Raw genomic sequence first — 25,823 nt, 5'->3', positions numbered from 1 at the left:
TTTTATTCCTTTAATGAAGTTGACTCTGAAGTTTGTCTTTTTTTAAACTCCGATATTTAAAATGCTATTCTACACTGGCAATTATCTTGACTCTGAAACCTTGGAATGGTCTCTGACCAAACGTTAGATTCCAGTCTGACCCAAGAAACTTTTGTAATTCATGCTCACTCGATTCCTGCTCCTGACCAAGAGCAATCTCTCTCTCTCTCTCTCTCTCTCTCTCTCTCTCTCTCTCTCTCTCTCTCTCTCTCTCTCTCTCTCTCTCGGTGAGCTATTTTTCTGTACAACTCTCCTTTGTCATTTTCTTCCCCCATGGGTGAGGAAAGCATACATTTATCGAATCCTTCACAGTATGTACCAGTTACTGTTCTAAAGCCATTACACGATTTAATTCGCTCTTCACAACTATTTAAAAGTCTCTTTAAAAAGAAAAGGAAAGAAAATAAATTATTTTATAATAGTGCAAATGGTTCTTAAAGGGCCAAGTCATATAAATTGAACATCAGATGCAAACATCTGGCTGCAATTCCTGATACTGTACTTCCTGCTGTGGCGAAATTAAATAAGACACACTGAAGCCTGGGAAATGGATACTGCTGGTCTGTTCCTCGGGCAAAGATTTTTTTTTTTTTTTTTGAGGTACAATACTGTATTGTTTTTCACCAAAATCTGCAGGCTCTTTCACAGATGGAAGCCAGGAGAGATGCTCAGAGTGGCCAGAGAGTTTCCCGCCAGGAACAAGACTCAAAGGAAAAGGCGAAGTGCTAGGGAATCGGGGTATGGCGGAAAGGGTGAAGGGGCCCACGGGGGTCTCGCGGCCCCCGCAGCTGGCTCGCTCGCTGGCTCCAGTAGGAGGCTCTGAGCAAGGGCCCGCCTTCAGGGCAGCATGGCCCAATCAGCGACAGGCACGGCGCTCCGGGCACGCCCCCGCCCTCACGACCATATAAGATTGGGCCAGGCGGGCCTCCGCAGCGCAGTGCTCGCCAGACTTCGGGCCAGGACTGCGCAGAAGCTCGGCCGCCGCCTCTGCCGTCGTCCCCCGCCCCCCACAAGCAGCGCCGCCCCTCTGTGGACACCCGCGAAGCAAGGCTGCCAAGCCCGGGCTCCGCCTGCCTCGTTCCTCGCGGTTTTCCGCGTCCTCGCCGGGCGGGCGCGATGCGGCTGGGCCCGAGGCCCGCGGCGCTGGGGCTGCTGCTGCTCTACGCCGCGGTGGCCGGCGCCGGCAAGGCAGAGGAGCTGCATTACCCGCAGGGCGAGCACCGGGCCGACTACGACCGCGAGGCGCTGCTGGGCGTCCAGGTGAGGATGCCAGGCAGGGTTCCGCACTGCCACGGGCTTTGTCCAGTGACAAAGCTGGGCGGCCAGGCGAGGCCTTGGCTGGGGCGGCCTGACAATGGGGGCCGGGCGGGGCTCCGCTTGCGCCCTAGGGGCCCCTGAGGCCTGTAAAGCTGGTGGAACTGTTGCAGCTCCAGAGCTAAGTCCTTTCTCTTACTGGAACTAAGAGGTCAGGATCACTTAAGGTGGTAGTGGGACGTATTGAAGAGAAAATGTGGGTCGTCCTGAAACCTTTGGGGCCAATGAGGCATGCGGTAGCCCCATTTCCCTCCACCATTGTACCTCACTGATTGTAGTACTTGATTCTCCTGTGTGTGATTTTCCTCCCTAAAGGAAGACGTCGATGAGTATGTTAAACTTGGCCACGAAGAGCAGCAGAGACGACTGCGGTCGATCATAAAGAAAATTGACTCCGACTCAGATGGTTTTCTCACTGAAAGTAAGGACTGTCTGGCACCGCCAACAATGGAGAAAGCCCTTTGTAGGAGATTAGTGTACATTTAAGAACAGTGTTGTCTGTTGAATATAGATTGCTGGTGTTCCAACAAGCTAAAAGTACTGTGGTGTGGAGAATGGGTCTTATACCTGGAAGTTAGGCTACCGAATAAAATCAGTGCTTTCTCCAACGGTACGCAAACATCACTGCCCATAATAGGATAAGTTTGCAAGTCATACCTTGAGACGCCCTCGGTTTCACATCACTTTCCCCATGGCCCTTAGTCTGATCCATTTTAGAGACATTTGCCCAGACCCTTCTTAAGACATCACATGATACAATAGTACTCTTTGAGTATGTAGAATTTTAAGAATCTGCTTTTATTAGTTTATTATAACAATAAGCAAATAGAAAACATTCTATTGCATTGAATTATATTTATTGCAATGTAAAAAATGTTGGTGCTGATGGGGCCTTAGAATCATTTATCTCTCTTCACAGAGAAAAAGAGACTGAGGTACAAAGAGAAAACCTTATTTTCAAATAAATGGTAAACCTAGGAGTAGAATTCAACTATCTTAGTCTTAGTTCAGCTTTTAATGTCCTCAATTCAAAACAAACAACACTAGACTGCTTCTAGGTAGGCTGTTAGGCAGAAATGGAGCACACAAATGATTGAGAGAGTGTTCTGAGCACATCGCTAGCAATACCACTCCCCCCCAATTTGGTTCAAGTGAATACTGAATTCCAGGTTGATCCTTTGAAGGCTCAGAAATTTGTTGTGGCAGCAAGCTGTCTGCGGTGTCGCTTTGTTGTTCAGCATCCAGATAATGAAGTTAGCGGAGAGGGAATTACAGTGTGTGCTGTCACTAAAGTCACTCTGGCGCAGTGATGAAACCTCTCAACTGAGAGGGTAGGTCTGTCTTTGGTTACACCACAGTAGACAAATGGAGTTGATCTGGAAAACTGTAGTACTTGTTGGAATCTAGATGTATTTAAATAGGCTGGTTCTTCATTTACAGGTAAGAAAACAAGAACTTGAAAGGTCAGCTCCCTCTTAGGGCCAAGTTGAACTGTGAGCCCGCAGTGCTGGTCCCTGTCACATTCTGTGTTCTACTGTGCTCCATTAAATCTTTTAGAGTAAAGACTTGTGGTCCTTACGGAAACACAAAAACCACTTGAGGACCCTGAAGAGAACTTTGCTGATTTGATGGCCAGGGCTGGGAGTCTCTGAAGCTGGGCCCAAGGGCCCTGAGGCGAGCTTAAACCAGGGAGTTAAGGCCAGCTTGGGCAACAAGGAGAGAGACCCTCATCTTTTTTTTTTTTTTTTTTTTTTTAAAGTTCTTAAGTGGTAACAAAATACCATAGTTCAAGCTCTGAAGCCAAAAGTAGGTTAGAATCTTGACTTGGTCTTTCTGAACCTCAGTTTCTTTAACTAAAATAATGATGATTATAAGTTTGTTCAGTGTGTGGTTGCATAAAAATGATTAGGGTTTTGGGGTGGGAGGTAGGAATGGCCTTTTTATGTCTGTCTACCTGAGCCCTTACAGACCAGCAGAGAAGCACCAGTCTTTGAACCCGGTGCTGTGTGCTCCTTCTCTGCTTGCGAGTATTGGCCGCGTGCTCCTTACCTGTTTTCTGTGATGCAGTGTAATAACTGCCTCTATGAAGACATTCTTAAACATTTGTTTATCCGAAAATGGGCATTTGCAATTTAAGAACTTACCCCATTCCTTCAGGTACCAAGAGAAGACAGGCAGTTATGTAAGAAAGGCAGAAAATAACCTTGCTACTTTGTTAAAATTTCTTCCACATGGCTATGATGTTTAAAGGAACTATACCATACCAGTATTTCTCTGCTTTGGGGCAGAACTTGAATACCTGTTCACAATTTAAGCCATATTTACAAACATACCTTGATTGAGGTATGATGACCCCCAATTGTATCCAGTCCCAACACTTGGAAGGCAGAGCCAGAGGATCTCTGAGTTAGAGGACCAGCCTGGTCCATGTAGTGAGTTCTAGGCCAATCTGACTACATAGTAAGACCTTGTCCTAAAAAAAAAAAAAAAAAAAAAAGGAGCACACAGTAAATATATGTGTGTGTGTGTTTTTTCAATTTATAAGTTAAAGGAAAGCTTAAACCTTTTATAAATAATAAACCTTTTTTTTCTCTAATACATAGTAAGGTATGTAGCCATTCAAATACCTGTGCTTAGGAGACATATGCACAGCTCTCCCCACCTCCTCATTTTTATCGTACTATAGGGCCAGTTTTCAGGTTTTGCAAACATGGAAGTTACTTTTTCAAAAAAAAAGTTCAGAAATCGTCACTCAGATGGGAATTCTTGTGAACACTCTGTGTGCTCGGCAATTCTCACAGGTGAGCTCAGCCAGTGGATTCAGATGTCTTTCAAGCATTATGCTATGCAAGAAGCCAAACAGCAGTTTGTCGAGTATGATAAGAACAGTGACGGCACTGTGACATGGGACGAATACAACATCCAAATGTACGACCGCGTGATTGACTTTGACGAGAACACTGCTCTGGATGACACGGAAGAGGAGTCCTTTAGGCAGGTGGGTCCACCCTGTCTCTCTACTGTTTGAGTGAGTACAAACAGGCTGGGGTCCTAGACAGTTGCCTTGTTCACTGGGCAGCCCCCAGTTCCACTTCAGTGGTTGCTTTGATTGTTTCCTTGTAGCCAGATGTACACTCTTAACTCTGAGCCAAAAGTCTCCCTGCACCTGTTTCCTCATCACCTGTTTGTTCTCCTTAAGTGCATTGCGGTGATACTAATATGTATCCCAGTATTTTATCTTTAAAATAATTTAACCATCAGCTTTATATCATATTTACATATTTTATTGCATATCCCTATCCTTTAAAAATTATATGAAATAAAAATGTAATTGTAGCAAAATATATTATTTTCCATTATCTTTTTTTTTTTTTTTTTTGTCGTGATTCTTGTGGAAGTTAGAGAACACCCTTGGGTGTCAGTCTTCACCTTGCCCTTTGAGACGGGGTCTCTTGTATACTGCTGCATGTCTCCACCTTCACTGTAGAGGTGCGGTGATCGCAGACCATCATGTCCTGCTTTACATGGATCTGAACCCAGGTGCTCACACTTTCATGGCAAGCCCCTTACCTGCTGAGCCATCTCCCCTTTTTACATTTTTTTAAATGGTATTGAAGATTAAACCCAGGGCTGTGTGCATTTAAACAAGCACTCCACTATGAGCTCTATCTCATGCCCATTTCAACCTTTTTAAAGAGTTTTCAGTAGTGTTGATTATATTCCTCTTGTTCGACCAGTTCGTCAAACTCTTCATTTTGCAAAACTGAATTCTGTGTACCCATCGTGCCCATTAAACAGTAACTCCTGTTCCCTGCTCCCACCTTTCGATCATGAATTTGCCTGTTCCCAGTCCTTCATGGAAGGAAAATCGTGTTTGCCTTGTTTATGACTGCCTTATTTCACTTAACATATTGTCCTCAAAGTTTATCCATGTTTTAACACATGCCAAAATGTTCTACCTAGAAGGGGCATGGTTTAAAAAGACCAAATATCTGCCTGGCAGTGGTGGCTCCTTTAATCCTAGCACTCAGGAGGCAGAGGCAGTCAGATCTCTGAGTTTGAGGCCAACCTGGTCAATCTACAAAGCGAGTTCTAGGACAGCCAGAACTACACAGGAAAATCATGTCTACAAAAACAAACAAAAAAGACCAAATATTGTAATGTGTATGTGTGTGAGAGAGAGAGCCATGTCTTCTTGAATTTTTTTTGATTCTTTGGAATTTTCATACATTTATATAATGTATCTTAATCGCGTTCACCTTTCGTTACCTCCCTCTGATTTCCTCTAGTACCCACCTTATCTGATCTTTCCCCAACTTCATATCCTTCTATTCAGTTGACTCCTATAATGAGTGTGGTATACAAATCTCTCTTCTAGCTCTTGCTTTTGCTTGTCTTGGGTACATTTCCAGAAATGAGATTGTTGGAGTAGCTCTGTGTTTATTTTTCTGAAGGTACTGCAATATAGTTTTCCATAGTGCTGCCTTTTTATAATAACTCACTTCTGAAGGTCCAGTGATTTTGCAGTCTGTTGAGCGTGGAATTTTATTTTATTTTATTGTTTGTTTTGTTTTTTTGAGCCAGGGTTTCTCTGTGTGTACTTCTGGCTGTCTTGGAACTCGCAGAGATCCACCTGCTTCTGCCTCCTGAGTGCTGGGATAAAGGTGTGCGCCACCATAGCCAGCTGAGTTTTAGTTTTTTTTATTTTTCGAGACCAGGTTTCTCTGTAGTTCAATTTTAATTTTTTAAAGCAAATAAATAGCTTAAGTAGAAATGAGAACTATTTTTATTAAGAACTTTTTAAGACTTGAAGGAAGTCTGTTAAACCAAAAGTATATCAATATAAATGACTATGTGCTTGAGAAATTAATATTCCAAAAGCATTTAAAAAATTTTTTAGGGGCTGGAGTGATGGCTCAGTGGTTAAGAGTATTGACTGTTCTTCCAGAGGACCTGAGTTCAATTCCCAGCAGCCACATGGTGGCTCACAACCATCTGTAATGAGATCTGGCACCTTCTTCTGGCCTGTAGGCATACATGAAGGCAGAATGTTGTATACATAATAAATAAATAAAATCTTTAAAAAAATTTAATGTAGAAAAGAATAAAAATAAAAACAAATACTTTGTTGTAAATGATATATCTCAAAAAGGTTAAGGTGACTAGAAATCATTTGAGCCTTTCTGCTTTATTTGCATATGGACCTCTAATGGTCATCATTTATTATTATATGTAGTATTTATTTTAGAATTGCACTGGCCACGTGAACGATATAGGCTACCACTGACTCCAACTTCATTTTTTTTTTCTGCTACTGACTATTCTCTTTTTGTTTGTTTGTTTGTCTTGTTTTGTTTTTGTTTTGTTTTGAAACAGTGTCTTACTGTGTAGCTCTGGCTGGCCCAGAACGCTCCATGTAGACCACTCTCCCTCAGACTCACAGAGATCCACCTGCCTCTGAGTGCCTGCACTAAAGGAGGGCACCACCACTTCCTGGCTTGAAGGCTGGACCTGCCCATATGTCACCAGTGTGCAGGTGAAGGGTTTCATTCTCCAAGCCAGTCTGCCAGGTTTCATAGCCAGCTCTACCACTTAACAGTTGCTAAACCTCCCTTACCTCAATTTCCTCATCTCTAAAAATGGGCTAATCCCCACTGAGGATAATAATAGTATGGGAAAACAATATATAGTAGCAGTTGGAATGATGAGTAGTTAATTTCCAGTTGAAAGAATATTATAAAAGAAGCAGTACCTGGGAGGTGGCATCAAGAAGATCTCAAGTTAGAGGCATGACTGTTTGGGCCAGCAAGATGGCTCACTTGATAATGGTGCTTGCTGCCGAGACTTAGGACCTGAGTTTCCTGGTGGATGAAGAGAACTGAGTGTCACAAGTTGTTCTCTGACCTCCACATATGTGCTATAATACCACCACCACCTTCCAAAATAAATAATGTTTAAAAATGTAATGAAGAGTTGAGAAATGGCATAGTCGTTAAGATCACTTGTTGCTTTTCCAGAGTACCCAGGTTCAATTCCCAGAACCCACAACTGCAGTCCCAGGGATCTTCTGGCCTCTGTGGGTACCAGGCATGCATGTGGTACACAGACATACATGCGAATAAAACACCCATACACATAGCTTTTCTTAATTTAATAGAAAAAAAAGACCTGTTACATAAACAGAAGAAACCTGTACAATTCACAGAAGTTGATATTTAATAAAAGTGTTTAGGCATTTGTTAACTACATCAGCTATACGTTAGTTAGGATTTCATTTGTAGGAGAAAGATAGACTTGTTTCCCTTTTCCTTCTTTGAATCTTTGTTTCTAGCAGCCTAAGGGAAATGTAGGTGGTCTTTCCTCCTGGAGAGTGCTGAAGAGAAAACAAATGGCAATGAGACTGATAAGGGTTCTCAGCACTGTGAGATTCTGGGACTTTTCTAAAAGCCATGATACGCTGCTGTGACCTTCCTGCCAGGGAATAACAGAGACTTCAAATATGATATTTTAAAATGACTAGTTAGGTTGTAATTTCCTGCCTGTTTCCTATTTTCACTCCTTCCCAACATTCTTTGTACCACTCCAAAGAATTACTGTCCCACTAAAAAATATGTGTCCCTGGACACAAGTACCTGCATACATGAACACATGGAAAGTATGTGTTTCTGTATTCTGGGGAAGGAGTTTTATATAAGACATGATGGCATTGACATTAAAGTTTTAATTTTGAATAGATATATTGCCCATTTACAGAAATACAAATACTCCTTTTAAAAGATGTCTTGTTCAAATGCTGTACTCCCATCAAGTATTCATTACATGTTGCTGTAAGGCTATTTTTTAAGAGTGAATTAAGGGACTGGAGAGATGGCTCAGAAGTTAAGAGCATTTACTGCTTTTTCAGAGGCCCTGACTTGGAGGTTCCAACATCTCCATATCTTTGTAACTCCAGTTCCTGGTGATTGGTTGTCCTCTTCTGGCCTCTGAGAACTCCAGGACTAATGTGGTACACATAAACTCCCATAAGCACACACATAAAAGTAAATATATGTTAATTTATATATTCAATAGAAGTTGAGTTTTTTTTTTTTTTAAAAGAATGCGTTAAATGGATCTTTTATCCTAATGGAAATGATATAGCCCCAAATAAACACTTGCTGGTAGGAATCCTATTGGCTATTATTTAACCAAGAATATTACTATCTTTTTGTTGTTCTAATCATACTTTTTTTTAGGATTTGATCATTTATAACCTTCCAAAAATTGGTGTAGAATGTAAGATAAACCCAGAGAGAGTGTACATTATTCTTCAAAATATAAAGAGTCTGGGCATGGTGGTGTATGCCTTTAATCCCAGTACTCATGAGACAGAAGCACGCAGAGCCTTACTAGTTCCAGGCCAGTCAAGTCTACATAGTGAGACTGCCTCAAAAAATAAATTATAAAAGATGAAGCCTGAGTCCTTTTCAAAGTTACAAACTAAAAATTAGACAAGAATAAAATAGTCATAAAAAGCAGATATCTGAACAAAATAAAATCTCTATTGAAACCTAGTAGAAAATCAAAACTTCATATCAGAATATTAAATAATCTGTAAACAGATGTGCAGTAAATGAGGACAATGACCTTAAAATGTAAGCAATGTATAAGTATCTTGATCAGAAATAGGAATAATATATAACAATACAAAAATATATCCTAAAAACTATATCAGTATATAAAATGTCTTAAACGGGTAGAAACATGTATGCATACAATCTGACAAAATAATTTTGCATAGGTGTACAAATATTGTAAACAAAAATAACATATAATTTGAACTTGTATCAATTCTAAAAGTGCCTCAGTTTTGGCCCTATTATCAAACCATGTTTTTAAGGAGAAAATATGAAGGACAAAGCTAATCCCTGGAATTAAATATAGGGGTGTAGGAGGCAAATCACATAAGCCTTGTATAATACCATCCATGGTATAAGTAAAAAAGATGTTGGACTCTTGGATTATTAAATTATCTGTCATTTTGACCTTTTAAATTATAAATTTAACCCTATAAATCTTACCTGTAACAAGTTGGAGTAGGTGCAATAACCCTTACTGGCCAGTAGGTGTCGCAGTTGTAGCCGCATGGCTCGCTCGAAGAGTTTGAATTAGTTTTTACTGAAAAATACACTCAAATTAAAAGCAGTTATTTAGTGTAAATTACAGACTGTGTGCTCCACGGAGGTCCCTGACTGGTCAGCAGCCACACAAGGACAGCAAGGCAGCAACACCAACAGAGACACTGGGGAAGCCTGCACCCTGCCTGAGCTTCTGTGGTGCATGGGGAAAGCTGGACCCACAAGCCAGCCACAGTCTGCCAGTGGCGCAGGTGTCTGGAGACCCGATGCCACCGAGGCTAATGCACCACCTGGATCCTGGCAGCAGCTGGCCAAAGCTGTGCGGGACCCCAGCCCCAAGATTTGGTTGGGCACCGTTAAAAATTAATGCAGATCAAAAAATACCAGACTAACTACAAGATAGACCAATTATAATTTTCATTATTATAAGGGGCAAACTCACAAAACAGGAATGGAAAGTCCAAGCTCAGCTATGTAGCGCAAAAACCACAGAGAGGAGGGTGGGGAAGGGGGGAAACCTCAAGCCACAGGGCGTTTTTCTCCAGGTACCCAAAAGGTCATGCCCTAACCTAATCCCACCTCTTAAAGATCATTGACTGACAAAGATTCCCCATCAATAGTCTTAATTTACAATTCAAAATACATATATTCACTTCTTTAATACGAGGCATTTTTAAGAGACTTAAAGTTTTTTAATTTTTATTTATACATATGGGTATTTTGCTTACATGTATGTCTGTGTACCATGTGCATGTCTGATGTCCTCAGAGGCCAGAAGAGGGCATTGAATTCCCCAGGAACTGGACTCACAGAAGATTGTGAGATGTCCTTTGGGTATAGGGACTCAAACTTCTGTTCTCTAGGAAAACAGCCAGTGCTTTTAACCACTGAGCCATCTACCTCCCCAGCCTCAGTAGACAGCTTGTTGTGTAGCCTCAGACTTGTGATCCTGCTGCCTCAGTCTCCCAAGTGCTGGGATTACACGTGTTTCCAGCAGTTGGCACAGTCAATTGCAATCAAATGGCCATGAAATATGACACTCCTCCAAATGCTTTTCCTCTTCCTCTCCTTCCTGTGTCCTCCCTCCTTCGCTTCTTGAAAGAGAGCCTTTCTTTCCCTAGGCAAATCTAGCCAAAGTTAGCTCACTCTGCTAAAACATGGAATTTTTTTTCTCCAGGTTGAAGAGTTCTTTCATAAGGAAATCAAAACATTTGGTATTTCGAACAGTGATTTATTCAAAAAGACTTAGTTGACTGTACACAGGACCTCAAATTCTTGTTTTTCTACTTCTCCCCATGTTAAACCTGAACATTAAACATAAATTACTTGATCTAAAATATTTAAAGTTATGAAACATAAATGCAGCTATTTGGAAACATTTTTCCCTTGTTATAATTGAGAGAATGTGACTGGCTTATACAATCTAAATGTTTAGAAACCAAATTCTTTAAGGGAGCTGTGAGCCTTCTCTGGGTGTCAGTGAAACACCTACTGTTTAAGAAAATAATTTCTGAGTAGGCTATTCTAAAAAAAATTAACAGTGGTAAAACACATAAATTAAAAATTGCTGAGAGCATTTGTAATTACGTTTTAAAAGACAAAGTTTACTGCATGCAAGTTTTTAGACTAGAAGGCTGTTCCCCAAAATATTCAAAATAGAAAGTGTGTGATGTTAGGAATATGGCTTCCATAGCTGTTGGTTACAGAATTATCCTCGAGCATTGTATCAAAGGCATCCCTGCCCCTAATTGCTGAATCATTCTGTACTTGAACATACTTTAAAAGGAAAACAAAAAGTGTTTATTTAGCCTCCAGGATGAGATGCCATTAAAACTTTGGACTGTTTACTTCTGATTACATAATTACCAGAATGAAGAGCCTACTAAGAGCAGACCTCCATCAGTAGTAAGAAGAGGGGTGTCTCAAAATAAGGGATTATTCTTCTGAAACATATTTTTGTTTGAGCGGTTTTGTTTCTTGTTTTTTTTTTTTTTTTTTTTTTTTAAACAGGGTCTTTCAATGTAGCTGAGACCAGTCTGTATCTTATAGACTGGCCTTAAACTCACAGAGATTCGCCTGCCTCGACCTTTTAAGTGATATTAACACATTTTTGAAAATCATTTAGAGGAACCAGAAACAGTTTTAAAAAGCTCTACCAAGATTATAATTTGTTGTCTTAAGTTTGTTGTTTTGGAAGTATTCCAAAACTACTGGGCTGAATTATTGAGGTTTAAATATCTGTGGCTTTTATCAAATCATGTAATCTCAATTACTCTGTCAACAATATAATATAATACTTTGTTATTCGGGCTTTGTTTTTTATTTATTTTGAGATACGGTCTGACTTTTTAGCACGGGCTGACCCCAGAGTCCTGATCCTTCTGCCTCATTGTCTGGAGTGCTAAGATTCCAGGTGTGTGCCATCACCCCAGGCTAACACAATGTACTCAGTACACGTCAGGGTTACTATTCGGGTTACACAGTAGCAGCTGTCATACAAGTTTCTTAGTAGAGATTTTTGTACCAATTTTAGAGAAGAGGAAACTAAAGATGTTAAGCAGCTTGCCCTGAATGCCATAGTTAATAGTGTCTTGCTGCAGCCAAGATCTATATTCATCTGACTGTGGTGCTCTGTCTCTGTGTTGCCAATATGGATGTTTGTGATTAGCGCCACCTTCTTTCAGAAGGCTATTATAAAGATAAATGAGATGATATATGAAGTACTTTAAATCTCACATTGTGTGCATTTTTCAGTGTTTTTCAAAGCTGATATGGTACTGAGATCCCTAAATTTACTCTTTTTTTCCCCCTCAAAGCTTCATTTAAAGGACAAGAAGCGATTTGAAAAAGCTAACCAGGATGGTGGTCCTGGTCTGAATCTGGAAGAATTTATTGCATTTGAGCACCCTGAAGAAGTTGATTATATGACGGTAAGGAGCAAGTTTAACAGCATTTTTGAGTGACTAAAACCTACTTGCTAAGTTATTGAGAATGAGTTGTGAAGCAAACAGTTTAGAGGCGAGCAGACTCATGTTCAGATGCCCCCCTCACATAAGACTGAAAGTGGTGAGGACAAGAGAAGGGTTTTGTTCTCAGTCTGTGTATATGAGCAGCAGGCTTCCTCTTGCTGCCTCTCCTCTCATAACCATTACTTCCCATCAGGGCCTTTCCCTCCCTTTCAGAGTTTTCAGGCCTTTTCTAGGCTTTTGATGTTCTTATCAGTAGAGTGCTCACGTAGTTCACACCTTACTTATGAGAACTTCCGGTCTAGAAAAGTGGACACATTTTGATTGGTTTTCCGAGGATGGGATGCTTTTTTGATTTTATACATAGTAAATGCTCTCATTCCCTGAGTACCTAAAAGAAGTGCTAGTCTGGGAATATCGTTCAGTAGCCCACAAAGGCTGTCATCCCCAGCACCACAAACAAGTGATGGGTCAGCTCTTTTTGGGGGGTCAGGGGGGTTCAAGACAGGATTTTTCTGTGCAGCCCTGACTGTCCTGGAAATCACTCTGTAGACCAGGCTGGCCTCGAACTCACAGAGATGCATCTGCTTCTGCCTCCCAAGTGCTGGGATTAAAGGTGTGCCCCACCACCGCCAGTCAATGGGTCAGCTCTTTGACACTGGACTGTTGGATTCTGGTTTAATTGTCCTAACACTAGTTGAGCCCCTGTGTTTTAGCAAGTTTCTTGAGAAGCCTTACTTCCCATCATATTCATAAGAAATAATTTAATGATAATACATATGTACTGAGAGCTGTTGTATAGCATAAGCCAGCTTTGTGGCTTTATTTTCTGGAGGGCAGTGTAGCTTTTGTTGAGTGGATAATGACCAGAATCTGCTGTCTTGAATAACAAGCAGGCACATTTTTCTCCATAGCTCAGTGGCAAGACTGTGCCATTATGCCACTTTTCTTGTCATTGTGAAGTTTCTAATTTCTTGGCACAAAGGACATGACCTAGTTTAAGACCAGTGCTATGTGGGATTTAAATGCCAAAGCTTAGCTGGGTCAAGCTAATTGAGTTCTAGAAAAGCAGGCAGAGAATACTGGACCTTGACTTTTTAGAGAACAAGAAGTGGTTGACTGAGGATGGGGAGAGCGGGTGAAACCAATTAAATAATAGTCATTATGTAATAGAAGCCTGGCAAGGGCGCAGTGTAGATTTCATCAACGTTCTGAAGACTGCAATGCCAATAATGTTGATTTACAAAATTAGTGTTAAGAAATAGAAAGAACCTTGAAGTTTCCAGCCTGTATAAAAGTGACAAAAGCTGTACCTTTGACACTGTGGGATACAGCAGACGGTGCCCTCCTTGGTTGTGCTTTCTGTGCTGTGTTGGAGCTGACGGCAGCACATGAGATGTGTGATCACAGTGTGGGGTCTCACTGAGAGCAGCGTCTTTGACTCCTACTTACCTTGCTTATTTTTATATTGCCTTTTCCCCCTCTAAAGGGTATGTTGGGTATAGAAAAAGACAGGGATACAGGATCAGTTAGATGATTTTTACTGTAGATTCAAGTTAGAATTTAATTTGAAAGGTATGTATGTTCTATTTTTGTGGTACTGGGAATTGAACATGGGATTTTGCATCTGCTACATCCCGGCCCTTATAAGTTATGTAAACTGGCCTTGAACTCACTGTGTGGTGTGGGCAGGCCTTCAATTTTCAGTCCCCACGTCTCAGACTCCCAAGTTGCTGGTACAGCTGGTCTTCTTCACCAGGCCTAAAATATTTTCATTCATATTGTTCTAAAAATTCCTTTAAAGTATGGCAACATAACTAAAATCTGTTATAGCCTGTAGCCCAAGGATATTGCTTGAGTGGTGTAAATACCATTTTGATCAGTGATTCTTTTTTTTTTTTTTGATCAGTGATTCTTAACTTTTGTTAGATTACCAACTCCCTTGTTTAAGAACATGATTTAAAAATAAATAAATAAATAAATAAATAAACTGAAGTGCTATCCCAGAAGAAGTGTAAATAGACCTACCACCCAAAATATTAGATTTTATTTTTATGAGATTTTCACATACTTTATCTAAAACTATTCCTTGGGTTCCTAGCCTTTTCTATATGTAAAATGCATATACAGTTTGGTTTTTAAAAGAACAATATTATGTATTCAGTGTTACTTCATAAAAATATAGGTGAAGCCCTGGGATTTGTCCAGACTGGAAATTTGAGAAGACAGTTCAGATACAAAGTCCGGATTGAGAGGCATAGGGAGCAGCAGGTAGGGAAGAAATGAGAATCATAGTGCAAAGCCTGAGAGTAGGCAGGCTGGGGATTAAAGAGAAAAGCAAAGCTCTGTGACCAGCACAGCACAGAAGATGTAGGTAAAGGACCCAAGGTCAGAGGGTCAGAGTCTTGGTGATGCCAGAGCTGAGACGTGAGCTAAGGGAAAGAAACACTACACATATGAAACAGACGGAGGATTGGTTGTTTGGTAAGAGCTTGAAACGAGTGAGGAACGTTTAGAATAGTGAATGATGTAGGTTTAGGAGCCACAAGGGGACTGAATTTGGAAGTCAAGAACTGTAGTTGGTCTTTTTTATTGAATTTTCTTTGGACTACCAGTCCCCAAATAATGACAGACCAATTAGTTATGAAAACTTGGCCTTAGCTTAGGCTTGTTACCAAGTTTGACAAATGCCTTCTTTTGTGTCCTGCTTGTGCAATTTGGACAGCATACTGTCGACAGTTGAGGCAAGGGCAGTTTCTTGCCCAGTGACTAACTTTGCTACCTTGAAAGCAATCTCAGTATGGAAGTTCTTCAGTGCCATCTATCTTCTCAGAAGTGGGATGGTGCTGCCATATGCAGACGTGTCTCACTGTCAAGAAAAGCCTTATGTTAGTAAAACATCTTAAATGTCATATTTTTTAGATCTCTGAAGTATTTGAAGATCACCTCTCTATCTAAACTATATATTTAATCTTGAAAACATACCTAACATGACTACAAATTTGATTGTTATAGATGACTACTAACCTGCATTTCTTAATTTCCTAAACAGTTTGTAATAATAGCTTTTAAGGATTAGAACTTTACATTGTCAAATGAGCTGTATAGATACAATACCTTAAACAAGAGTAGAAATATGTATACAGAACAACATAATAAAAATAACCTTACATTTGTATCAGTATACAAAAATCCATATCATTATAAATATTTCAGATTAGTAGTTGCTTTATAGTTTAAAATTGATTCAATAATCTACATTTTTATCTTATTATTCCTTTATTTCCCCCCCCCCTTTTTTTTTTATAAAGAAATCTCAGAATCTAACCTCTTTTGCTTAGGTTCCTCCCTGACCATGACCAGTAACAATTTGCAACCCCCCCCCCCCCCAAATGATGACAAACATCCATAACCAAGCAACCAAAAACTACTCCTTCACCTCTTGGGAATGGTGATGTCATGTTCTTAAAATTGCTTCCTGTTGTTTGGTGGTGATGGCATCTTTGGTGGTCCCTAAGAAAACTGAAATAATAGTCAAGCCTTGGGAGAGCTACTGTATCATTTGTTGTCCAGTCTTGATGTGATGGGAAGGTACAGAGCTTAACTGAAGTCCTGACTAGAACAATCTGTGAGGCTGGATCATCTCAGCTAGCTTCTTTGAAGTTGTTTTAGATGTAGATTTTTTAAAAGATTCATTTATTTATTTATTTAGTATAGTGTTCTACCTGCATGTGTCCTTGAAGCCAGAAGACACCAGATCTTATTACAGATGGTTGTGAGCCACCGTGTGGTTGCTGGGAATTGAACTCAGGACCTCTGGAAGAGCCGTAGGTGCTCTTAGCCTCTGAACCACCTCTCCAGCCCCCTAGATGTAGATTTTTGAGGAAACTGCAGTAGAAGCATTCTGAGAGGCTGGATCTCCTGGACTACTTGTCTTCATTGGTGTCTGGCACTTTTTGTTCTGAAAACACATAAACTTTTTAAGGTAACTTATATATCTGTACTAACACAAATATGGAATATGCAGTATGCCCAAATCATCTAAAGATGATTTTTCTTCTCTGTTTGAGCATGTAAAAGGCATCTGTCAACTTTATAAGTTGGTTTGGACTGCATAACCAAACTGTAATATAAATTTCCATCCATGCCATGTGAAAGGTTGACATGTAATAATAAGTCATGAGAACTCTGTAGCCAACAAGATTTATTACATCTCCAGTCTCAGAGCTGCTCCCATGTAGAATGATCAGCATATACGTCACCTGTCTTGTATCTTTCTTGGTTTCTTCCTTCCTGTCTGTATCAAAGATTTTCAGGAGGTCTCCCCCAGTCAAATCTGATCTTTATTAATTTTGTGGAAACAAAAGCATAACCTCTCTCCTAATCAACACATTTCCTGACTTCCATTCCGAAATTAGGACAGCCTTAAAATGTATAGGTTTGTTTAATTTAGTAGTTTACATGATCTAATGTCTCTCAGCGATGTTTGTTCACTCATCAGCATTCAAAAAATTCAAAGTAGGTCCAGATGCTCTGTGTACCTCCCATCCTTACATGGCTTATTCCTTTTTTTTAAAAAAAAAAATATTACTTTACACTTTCTTTAAAGAATTTACTTTCGGGCTGGAGAGATGGCACAGTGGTTAAGAGCACTGACTGCTCTTCCAGAGGACCCGGGTTCAATTCCCAGCACCCACATGGCAGCTCACAACTGTCTGAAGATCCAGTTGCAGGGGATCTGACACCTTCACACCAATGCACATAAAATAAAGTTAAATAAACCATAAAAAATATTTTTTAAAAAAAAGAATTTACTTTCTTGTTTTTAAACTATTCTTTTCTCTGACTGTCTATACCCATTTTTTCCCCTTTCCTCAGAACCTCAGCACATTTTCAAGCATACTGTACCTGTAATAGTATGTTAAAAAAAAAAAAAAAACTCAGGTTTTTGTTTTTGTTTTTTTTTTTTGTCTGTACCTGGCTTTTTGCATATCTATAGTTTTCTCTGACCACATGAGCCAAGCCTTAAATGACCAAGCTATCTTCTGCATGGCTCTGCTTAGCACATGGCGCTGGTAACCGGCTCTGCCTCCCTCAGGTACATCCAGCAGGCTGCCCCACTGGTTCTGGACTGTAGCTGCTGTTTGCCCTTCTGTGAGAGTCAAGCAAGAAGGTGCATTTAAATGCTCCAGTTGTGAGAATTGGTGGGACTGTGCTGTAGCAAGTGTTTGTACCTAAGGCTGTGTAGCATACCAGCTACTTGAGTGCTCAGCTGCACAGCAGGACCTCTTAAAGGAGCCACACCTCTGTATGCCAGCCACCGGGTCTGCTTGAGAGCATGGCTACTATGGCTCCATGTTTGGAACTTTTTTCTGCTTTTGCAGGGCCTATGTGGATATATGTGGCTGCACATTGGGTGCCAAATGTAGTCACTTTCATCAGACTCTCTTTGACCCGTCAGTCCCCAGATAATGACTCAGAGACTTAGCCTTAATTATGAAAGCTTGGCCTTAGTTTAGGCTTGTTCCCAACTAACTCTTATAACTTTATAAGAACTCATTTATATTCATCTGCGTTCTGCCATGTCACTTACCTCTCCTCCATACAGGTATGTCCAACTCCATCTCTGTTTCTCTGGCCTATTCCCCCATGCCTCATTCCTTCCAGGATCCTCTCTATTCCCCCCAGAAGTCCTGCCTATCCACTCTTGCCTAGCTATTGGCCATTTAACTCTTTATTAAACCAATCAGAAAGCGCTTTAGGCAGAGACATATCTTCACAGTGTACTAAAGATTATCCCACAGCTGTTCCCACCCTGAAGAAAGAGCAACATCTGTATGCTGAGGAATACAAGGTCATGATCTTTGAGAGCCTTTACTAGATTGCAGAGCTAATGGAGGGGAACTGGGGGTAGTCAGAGGTGTATTTTTCTTTTATACATTTTAATAAAAAATATTATTACTTCCCTCTTCTCTTTCCAACTCCCTTTCCTCTAACTTTTTTCATGCTCCCTGGGACACTCAGATTGATAACTTCTTTTTCTTAATTGGTGTAGCACATATATGTATATGTATGCCTAAGTATGTAAGTACAAACCACTGAGTTCATTTTTGTTGTTTGTGTGTGGGTTTCAGAGCTGACCACTTTGTATTGGAGAACCAGTTAGTGTGCTCATCCCTGAAAAAGGCTAATTCTCAGTCTCTCAGCAGTCATTAGTGTCCTGTAGTTCTTTTTCTAGCGGTAGACCCCATGAGACTTTCAGGAATGTCTTCTTGAGAGGGAAGAGAATATACAGAAAGCAGGAGCCTGTGTTTAGTGCTGAAGTTGTTTATGAAAGTGAAATAGAATTCTTCACAACACAGGAGAATAAAGATGTATAATTTACAATCACTCAGTACTTGGGAGTCTATTCTTACTTCTGAGTTCCAGAATTTACAAATGTTTTCCTGCAAATCTGAGCAGCCAGAATGATTGTTTATGAGGAAGTTCTGCAATAGGATTGGTTAAGATGATGGCATTGAGATGTTGGTGACAATGATTCTTTCTTTTGAATGAATATCTGATAGGAGTTTGTCATTCAAGAGGCTTTAGAAGAACATGACAAAAATGGTGATGGCTTTGTTAGTTTGGAAGAATTTCTTGGCGATTACAGGCGTGATCCAAGTAAGTTGCCCGAGGGTAAGGCAGAAAGAGTTGGGGTTGGGATTATGGAAGTAGTGATGTTTAGTGAGGCTCTGTATGACAAGAGGAGCCACACAGGCACTCCCAGCTTACCTGACATGCTACTTTGCTCATTTTTATTTCCATGTATGTTTCAAACATTTCCTTCCCTTTCTAGCAAATATGTTATTAAATGTTAATGTAAATTAAAAGGAGGAAAGAAGGCTGACTTTAAATAAGCTCTTATGCCGCTCTATGTAGATCTTGATAAGTGACATAAAATACTGCAAGTAGTGTAGGCTAGATGAAGTAAGTTTGACCTTACGGGGAATTAATTTCCTTTCTTTAAGCTGTTGTCCATTACCAGAATTGTTGCTTGCAACCTTTAAAAAAAATGAGGTTTTAAAGTTGTTTTCCTGGCTTGTTATTGCAAATGAAATTTAAATAAGGCATTGCTGTATATGAACATGTAAAACAGTCAGTAGTCACGTGATATATAGCAAAATGCTACCCTGAGCTGGGCACGTGGCTGTTTTCAAAGTGCTGCCTAGCATGCAGGAGACCCCTGGCTTCTAGCCTCAGTACTGCACTAACCAGGCATGTCATCTTCAGCTACGTAGGGGGTTTGAGACTAGTCTGTCTAGACCCTGTCTCAAAACAACTTTTTAATTAAAAATAAATGTTACCCACTTAAAAATTAGGAAAACTAGAAATCAGGATAAATAGTAACACAATAAAAATACTACTTTATTAAATTTGTAACAATTAAGGCTGAGTTATTTAGTTAATAACTCATCTTTGGAAATCTTTACATATTTATCCTTGTTTCAGAATTTTTCTGGTAAGAGTTCTGTTTGATTGGGTTTCTTTTTGTAGTAAACTTTAAATTCACTTCCTTTATTTTAGAGATATATCAAGCTTCTTACTGGTTTGTGATACTCTTAATGTATTTGTGGGTTTGTTTTTGCTTTTTTATTAAGCTGCAAATGAAGATCCAGAATGGATACTTGTTGAGAAGGACAGATTTGTGAATGATTACGACAAGGATAATGATGGCCGGCTCGATCCCCAAGAGCTTTTGTCATGGGTAGTGCCCAATAATCAGGGCATTGCACAAGAGGAAGTAAGTATTACAGAACTGCTGTTCCCCTTCCTAACATACAGCTTGTGTTACTGATAGGAAAGGAAGCTGGGAATCTCTATCCAGAGAAAAAAGAAATGGAATTACTTAGGATATATTGTTGTGCTTTAAATTAAATGATGAACTTCTTTCATATTGTCAAGGAGACAAGGAAGTTAAGATTATATCTTGTCCTGATCATCAGACACAGTCTATATGATGACAGCTTGTGTCGTACCTTTGGAGGCTCAAGTGCATTGCACCCTGTACTAACCTGATACCCTGTGTGGTGATGCAGAACCCAGGACAGATTAAATAAGGGGTTGATGAGAGAAGCAGTAGACAGACATAGGAGCATGTATAATAGTTTACACGTATAATGTATATCATGTTATGTATAATAGAGATGTAGACATTAATGAGTTCTTGGTATAACTAAGTGGTTTTGACAAGTCACACTAAAATGTGAACATTTTGTTTAAAAGACTTATTCTGGACACCTTTTGGTTTGGTTTATTTTAAAGGCTCTTCATCTAATTGATGAGATGGATTTGAATGGTGACAAAAAGCTGTCTGAAGAAGAAATTCTGGAAAACCAAGACTTGTTTCTTACCAGTGAAGCCACGGATTATGGCAGACAGCTCCATGACGACTATTTCTACCATGATGAGCTTTAACTCCTAAGTGTGCCCAAGTGCAGGATGGGTCCTTTTGTAGTTTGCTACCAGCTTTACTTTTATGATAAAATATCAATGTTGTATTTTACACTCATAAGTCTTACCATATCAAATCTTAATGTAGATTATCATTTTGGGCCTTCTAGAAGAAAAACAAAACAAAAGTTGATATTTATTTCAAGATTTACTGAAGGAGTAAAACATGAATATCGTGCCATATGACCACACAGTCTTTCCTGAGTACTCCGTCTGTGTAGTACTGTGCTGTGGAATGATGGAGTTCTGTTCCGACATGTCTAAACAATAGTGTTTAAGTAGCATGTGATGAAGCGATCAGTTTTTGTTCTGTACTAAGTAGATTTACTTTTGAAACTGACAAAGGACAGTGTTTTTAGGTTTAGTGTTATATTTTAAAACCTTTTAAGGAACCTTCAGAAGGACTTAAACCTCACGTAGATGTTGAGAAGTTCTACTTAATTTTAAAATGGTTTCTATAAAGGGTTTTGTCGTATGAAATAGAACTTTATATTTTTGCATATGTATAGATAGTAATTATATTTAATGTATAACTATAGCATTATGGTGAGTGGAAATTGACATTGTCCAGACTCTTCATTTTTGACTGATTAAAAATAAACTGTCCTATCTTTTTATATGTTTGTTTTTTAATTTTTTCAGATAAACTTTAAATTTAGCACAGGGTTCATTTTATTTTACATTATTCATTTCTTTATTCAGGTTGTGGATGGTCTCAAAACTGTTAATTATTCTTGGTGTATATTCTTATTTTGCCTTTTTTTAAATAAAAAAATATGTTATAATTGAATGTACACCTGAGACATTTTAGTTGCTCATATGTTGAGTGTGATTTTGCATTTTGGTACTAAAAATGTTTTTGTTTTGTTTAAGATGTTAGTAATCAAGCCCAGGGCCTCTTGCATTCTAGACAAATGTTTTGCTACTGAGCTAAAAATTATGGAGGCTGAGCCATCCTTACTGAGCACTTATTAAAACCCAGACAGCTGGTTTTATCTCATTCAGGAATCAACATACCTTTGTTAGGGTGCAGAAAAGTGAGTAAGGAATTAACTTTTTGGACTTGTGACTTACAGATCCCTTCTTTGTGGGTGAAAAGTCAGTTGGAAAATTTGTTAATTATTTTCAGGCTACCATTGTCTCATAGAACCCCCAGTCAGGTCACCATGCTCTTCTGAGGATTTGAGAAGACCACTCCCCACCCCTGCCAGCTCTCTTCAGACAGAGTTGACTACTACTGCCCTGCCTTTGCTGACATTGATGTAGATGCAAACGCAAAACTCACTTTTAATGATAGCTTTTACCCTCGTAGCTGAGGTGCATGGTTTCATTTTAACTTAAAACATAGCTAACTATAGTCATTTAAGAATTGAATTATTGGGCTGGAGAGATGGCTCAGTGGTTAAGAGCATTGCCTGCTCTTCCAAAGGTCCTGAGTTCAATTCCCAGCAACCACATGGTGGCTCACAGCCATCTGTAATGAGGTCTGGTGCCCTCTACTGGCCTGTAGGCATACACACAGATAGAATATTATATACATAATAAAATTTTAAAAAAAGAATTGAATTATTGTCATCATCTGTCACTTCTCAGCCTCACTGATCTTTAAAATAGCTGATTGGCTTTCAGCATGTTAAATATTTTTCTTAGTAGATCCTCTAAAGCTCCTGTCACAGATGTTAAACTATTAGATACAAATTTAATTTCAGTCCTTAGCAGAAATACTTTCTTTTTTTAAAATATGTATTAATTTATTATGTATACAATATTCTGTCTGTGTGTATGCCTGCAGGACAGAAGAGGGCACCAGACCCCATTACAGGTGGTTGTGAGCCACCATGTGGTTGCTGGGAATTGAACTCAGGACCTTTGGAAGAGCAGACAATGCTTTAACCTCTGAGCCATCTCTCCAGCCCCAGAAATACTTTGAGTTAAGAAGTCGCCGGTTCTGGTGGTAAGATTTGCTGAAGGCAGCAGAGGTAGGAGGATCTGGAGTTCAAGACTAGTCTGGGATACACTTTAAAAAAGAAAGAGAACCGGGTGATGGTGGTGCAGGCCTTTAATCCCAGCACTTGGGAGGCAGAGACAGGCAGATCTCAGAGAGTTTGAGGCCAGCCTGGTCTACAGAGCGAGTTCCAGGACAGGCTCCAAATCTACAGAGAACCCGTGTCTCAAAACAAACAAACAAAAAAAGCTATTGCTGTCCATTCAGTATGGATAGGCTTAGCCCTCTATAGGTGGGCAATGAATGGCTCCAACCAGTTGAGTGTATTTGTCACTTCCTGACTAGATCAATGTCAGCCCCTTTCCTCTGTCAAGGCACTATGGAGAAGGCCCAGTGGAAACAGTGGAGCCACAGAGTCAAAGGTCCATGATTGCTCGGTAGCCATACAGAGATCAAATGGATCCACAGTGGAAATAAGCTTTTATTATGCTAGATTAAAGATGTGGATAATTTTGCTGTTTTTGAAACAAAGCACGATTCAGCCCATCTTACATGGAGAATTTAGCATTGAGGAAGCGACTTATTTAAGTAGGCATTTAAGCCAAAAGCATCTTCCACCAAAACAATAGAATTGTTCTCATTTCCTCTTCTGTTTTGAAAGAGTTCATCCAAAGCTGTGGCTCTCTCGCCTCCACTTGCCCTTGGGCTGCTCTCACGGTCTGCGTCCTGCCCTATAGTGGAGCAGTCATGACAATCCACACTAACATACTGTCACCCAAACTCCTGTTGGACAGTCCAGTTCACTTTGGTGTCGTGTAAATACGTCCTGTAATAGCCTTGTAGTGTCTCAGGCATGGTCTGTTGTCCTTAGAGTTGGTGCCGGGGTAGCGTGTCTGCACTAAGGAGGCTGGCTATGTAGTTCAGTTGGTAGAGTGTTTGCCTAGCATACAAACACAGGGCTCCATCTCAGGCACCACGTAACATCGGGGAGGTAGAGGCAAGAGGATCAGAAATTCAAAGTTTTGTTTGCTTTTGTTTTGCGGGCAGTGGTGGAGCACTCTAGTCCCAGCACTCCAGAGGCAGACAGATCTTTGCGTTCAAGTCCAACCTGACTACAGAACAAATTCCAGGACTGCCGGGACTACACAGAGAAACCCTGTCTCAGGAAACCAAAAGTAGAAAAAAAGGTGTCATGTGGCAAAAAGAGGTAGCATAAAACATAGCTAACTATAGTCATTTAAGAATTGAATTATTGTCATCATCTGTCACGTGCAGCTTGCCCCGTGGTAAAGCGGAACACAAGGTGAAATGAAGGCTCCGCTGTCTTCAGCACATGGATCAGGGCACTAAGGGACTGTTACATGGTGAGAACCAACATATCGTCTGTCACAGTGACTTTTTTTAATAACTTGGTCTCTTGATTCCAGGTGGTCTCTGGTTCATACCATGTATGTGAAATGTATAGAAACAGAAAGTAGATTTTGGCCTTTGCCAGGGAAAGGTGTTAGGTTGACTGATGAATCCTTGCTTTTCTGTTGGGGTTGATGAAAATAAAATAAAATGGGGCTCTTGGTGCGGAATTCTGAATATATCAGCATTTAAAGGGTGAAGGATCCAAGAGAAACTACTTTATGAACAGCCTTGCATAGAAAATAGTTATTCTTTGTCCCGCACAATGTCACAGCCTTTCATGATCCGTGAAAGACCTGCCTATGAACAAACATCCAAGCCTAGAGTCAAATTCTTCTTTAAATGAATTCTCCTTACACAGCTCTGATATGTGCCACATTCCGGAATTTGCCTGCTTTGTAGATAAAGGAAAGTGATGTTCTTCCACCTTTTCCAGTATTCTGCAGAAAACCAGGTCACAGATGGCAGTGCTGCCATCTTCTGGTACAGTCTTGTAAGTTATTCTGAAAGAATGATCCTTCAGGCCTTCCTTTGTTTCTCATTACGGCACAGAGGCAGGGCAGGTTTTAGAGAACCAATAGGAACTGGTGACGTGCCTGCAGCAAGCAACAGAAGAGCCTTTCTGCACCTTGACCTGTGTTTGATGATAAAGTCCAGTCACATGAGCTGTTACCAAGCAGACATCAATTTTGCAGATGTCTCAGCAAAGAAGGCAAACAATGCCCTGATCACTTTACTCCTGTGTCTCCTTCTTATGCACTTGCTCTCTCCATGTGTTGCTCGCTGGACCATTTTGGATTTCGGACCACCCACTCTTGTAGCGTGAGTCCCCCCCCTTTTTTTCAATTATTAAAATATAGCTTGTTCTTGAGCTGGTCTGGTTATTTATCGTACCGACCGATTATGTCTACATGTTTCAACTGGAAGCTAAGAACCTGGGACCTGGGTTGGTATCACTTATAAAAGAGAGAAGAGTGTGTATTAGTTTTTAGTTTATTTTGTTTTGTTGGGTTGGAGGTTTTTCATTTTTGTTATTTTTGTTTTTGAGACAGGGTTCCTCTGGTAACAGCTTTGACTTTCCTGGAATTTGCTCTAGACCAGGCTGACCTTGAACTCACAGAGATCCACCCACCTCAGCCTCCCAAGCGCTGGGACTAAAGGCACGAACCACCACTGCCTGGTCAAAGTGTACATTAGTCTTTTAAAACTGTATATGTAATCATCATTTTCTCTTTCCCTCTCTCTAAACCCTCCTGTGTACTCCCACTACCTTCTTCTCTTTCAAATTCATGGCCTCTTTTTCTTTGTGTGTGTGTGTGTGCATATGTGTATGTGTGTTCTGAAATATATGATTACAACCTGCTCAGTCCATACAATATTACTTATGTCTATGTGTTTTAGACTGACTGTTTGGTATTAGATAACCAGTTAGTGTGCGCTTCCCTGGGAAAACTTTCTCCTGCTCCCCGCCTTCCTTACTTGCCTGGAGTTCTTTGCCAGTGTTGAGGCCTCCTGAGCTTTATCCCTCCCATGCTGGCA

General features: G+C 40.2%; 1 protein-coding gene across 1 annotated transcript; it reads left to right on the top strand.

Moving 5' to 3' along the window:
- The first annotated feature begins 969 nt into the window (after positions 1-969).
- On the top strand, positions 970-21,546 carry Rcn2 (reticulocalbin 2). The gene is made up of 7 exons (XM_050119447.1): positions 970-1,299; positions 1,669-1,774; positions 4,155-4,351; positions 12,287-12,400; positions 19,003-19,099; positions 20,077-20,219; positions 20,741-21,546. The coding sequence occupies exons 1-7, from the start codon at positions 1,156-1,158 to the stop codon at positions 20,891-20,893; spliced, it is 954 nt and encodes a 317-aa protein (XP_049975404.1). The 5' UTR covers positions 970-1,155; the 3' UTR covers positions 20,894-21,546.
- Positions 21,547-25,823: the final 4,277 nt, after the last annotated feature.

Source organism: Alexandromys fortis, unplaced genomic scaffold (genome assembly GCF_014885135.2).
Source record: "Alexandromys fortis isolate MF-2015 unplaced genomic scaffold, M_Fortis_MF-2015_v1.1 scaffold_167, whole genome shotgun sequence".
Taxonomy (NCBI): domain Eukaryota; kingdom Metazoa; phylum Chordata; class Mammalia; order Rodentia; family Cricetidae; genus Alexandromys; species Alexandromys fortis.
Note: the sequence above shows the minus strand (reverse complement) of the source record. Positions and strands in the feature narration are given on the sequence as shown.

Excerpts from the sequence above, each read along its gene's own strand:
- Rcn2 (XM_050119447.1), top strand. The coding sequence starts at position 1,156 with ATGCGGCTGGGCCCGAGGCCCGCGGCGCTGGGGCTGCTGCTGCTCTAC. Across the intron at positions 1,300-1,668 it reads AGGCGCTGCTGGGCGTCCAG|GAAGACGTCGATGAGTATGT; the intron begins GTGAGGATGCCA and ends TCCTCCCTAAAG. Across the intron at positions 19,100-20,076 it reads CGATTACAGGCGTGATCCAA|CTGCAAATGAAGATCCAGAA; the intron begins GTAAGTTGCCCG and ends TTTTTTATTAAG.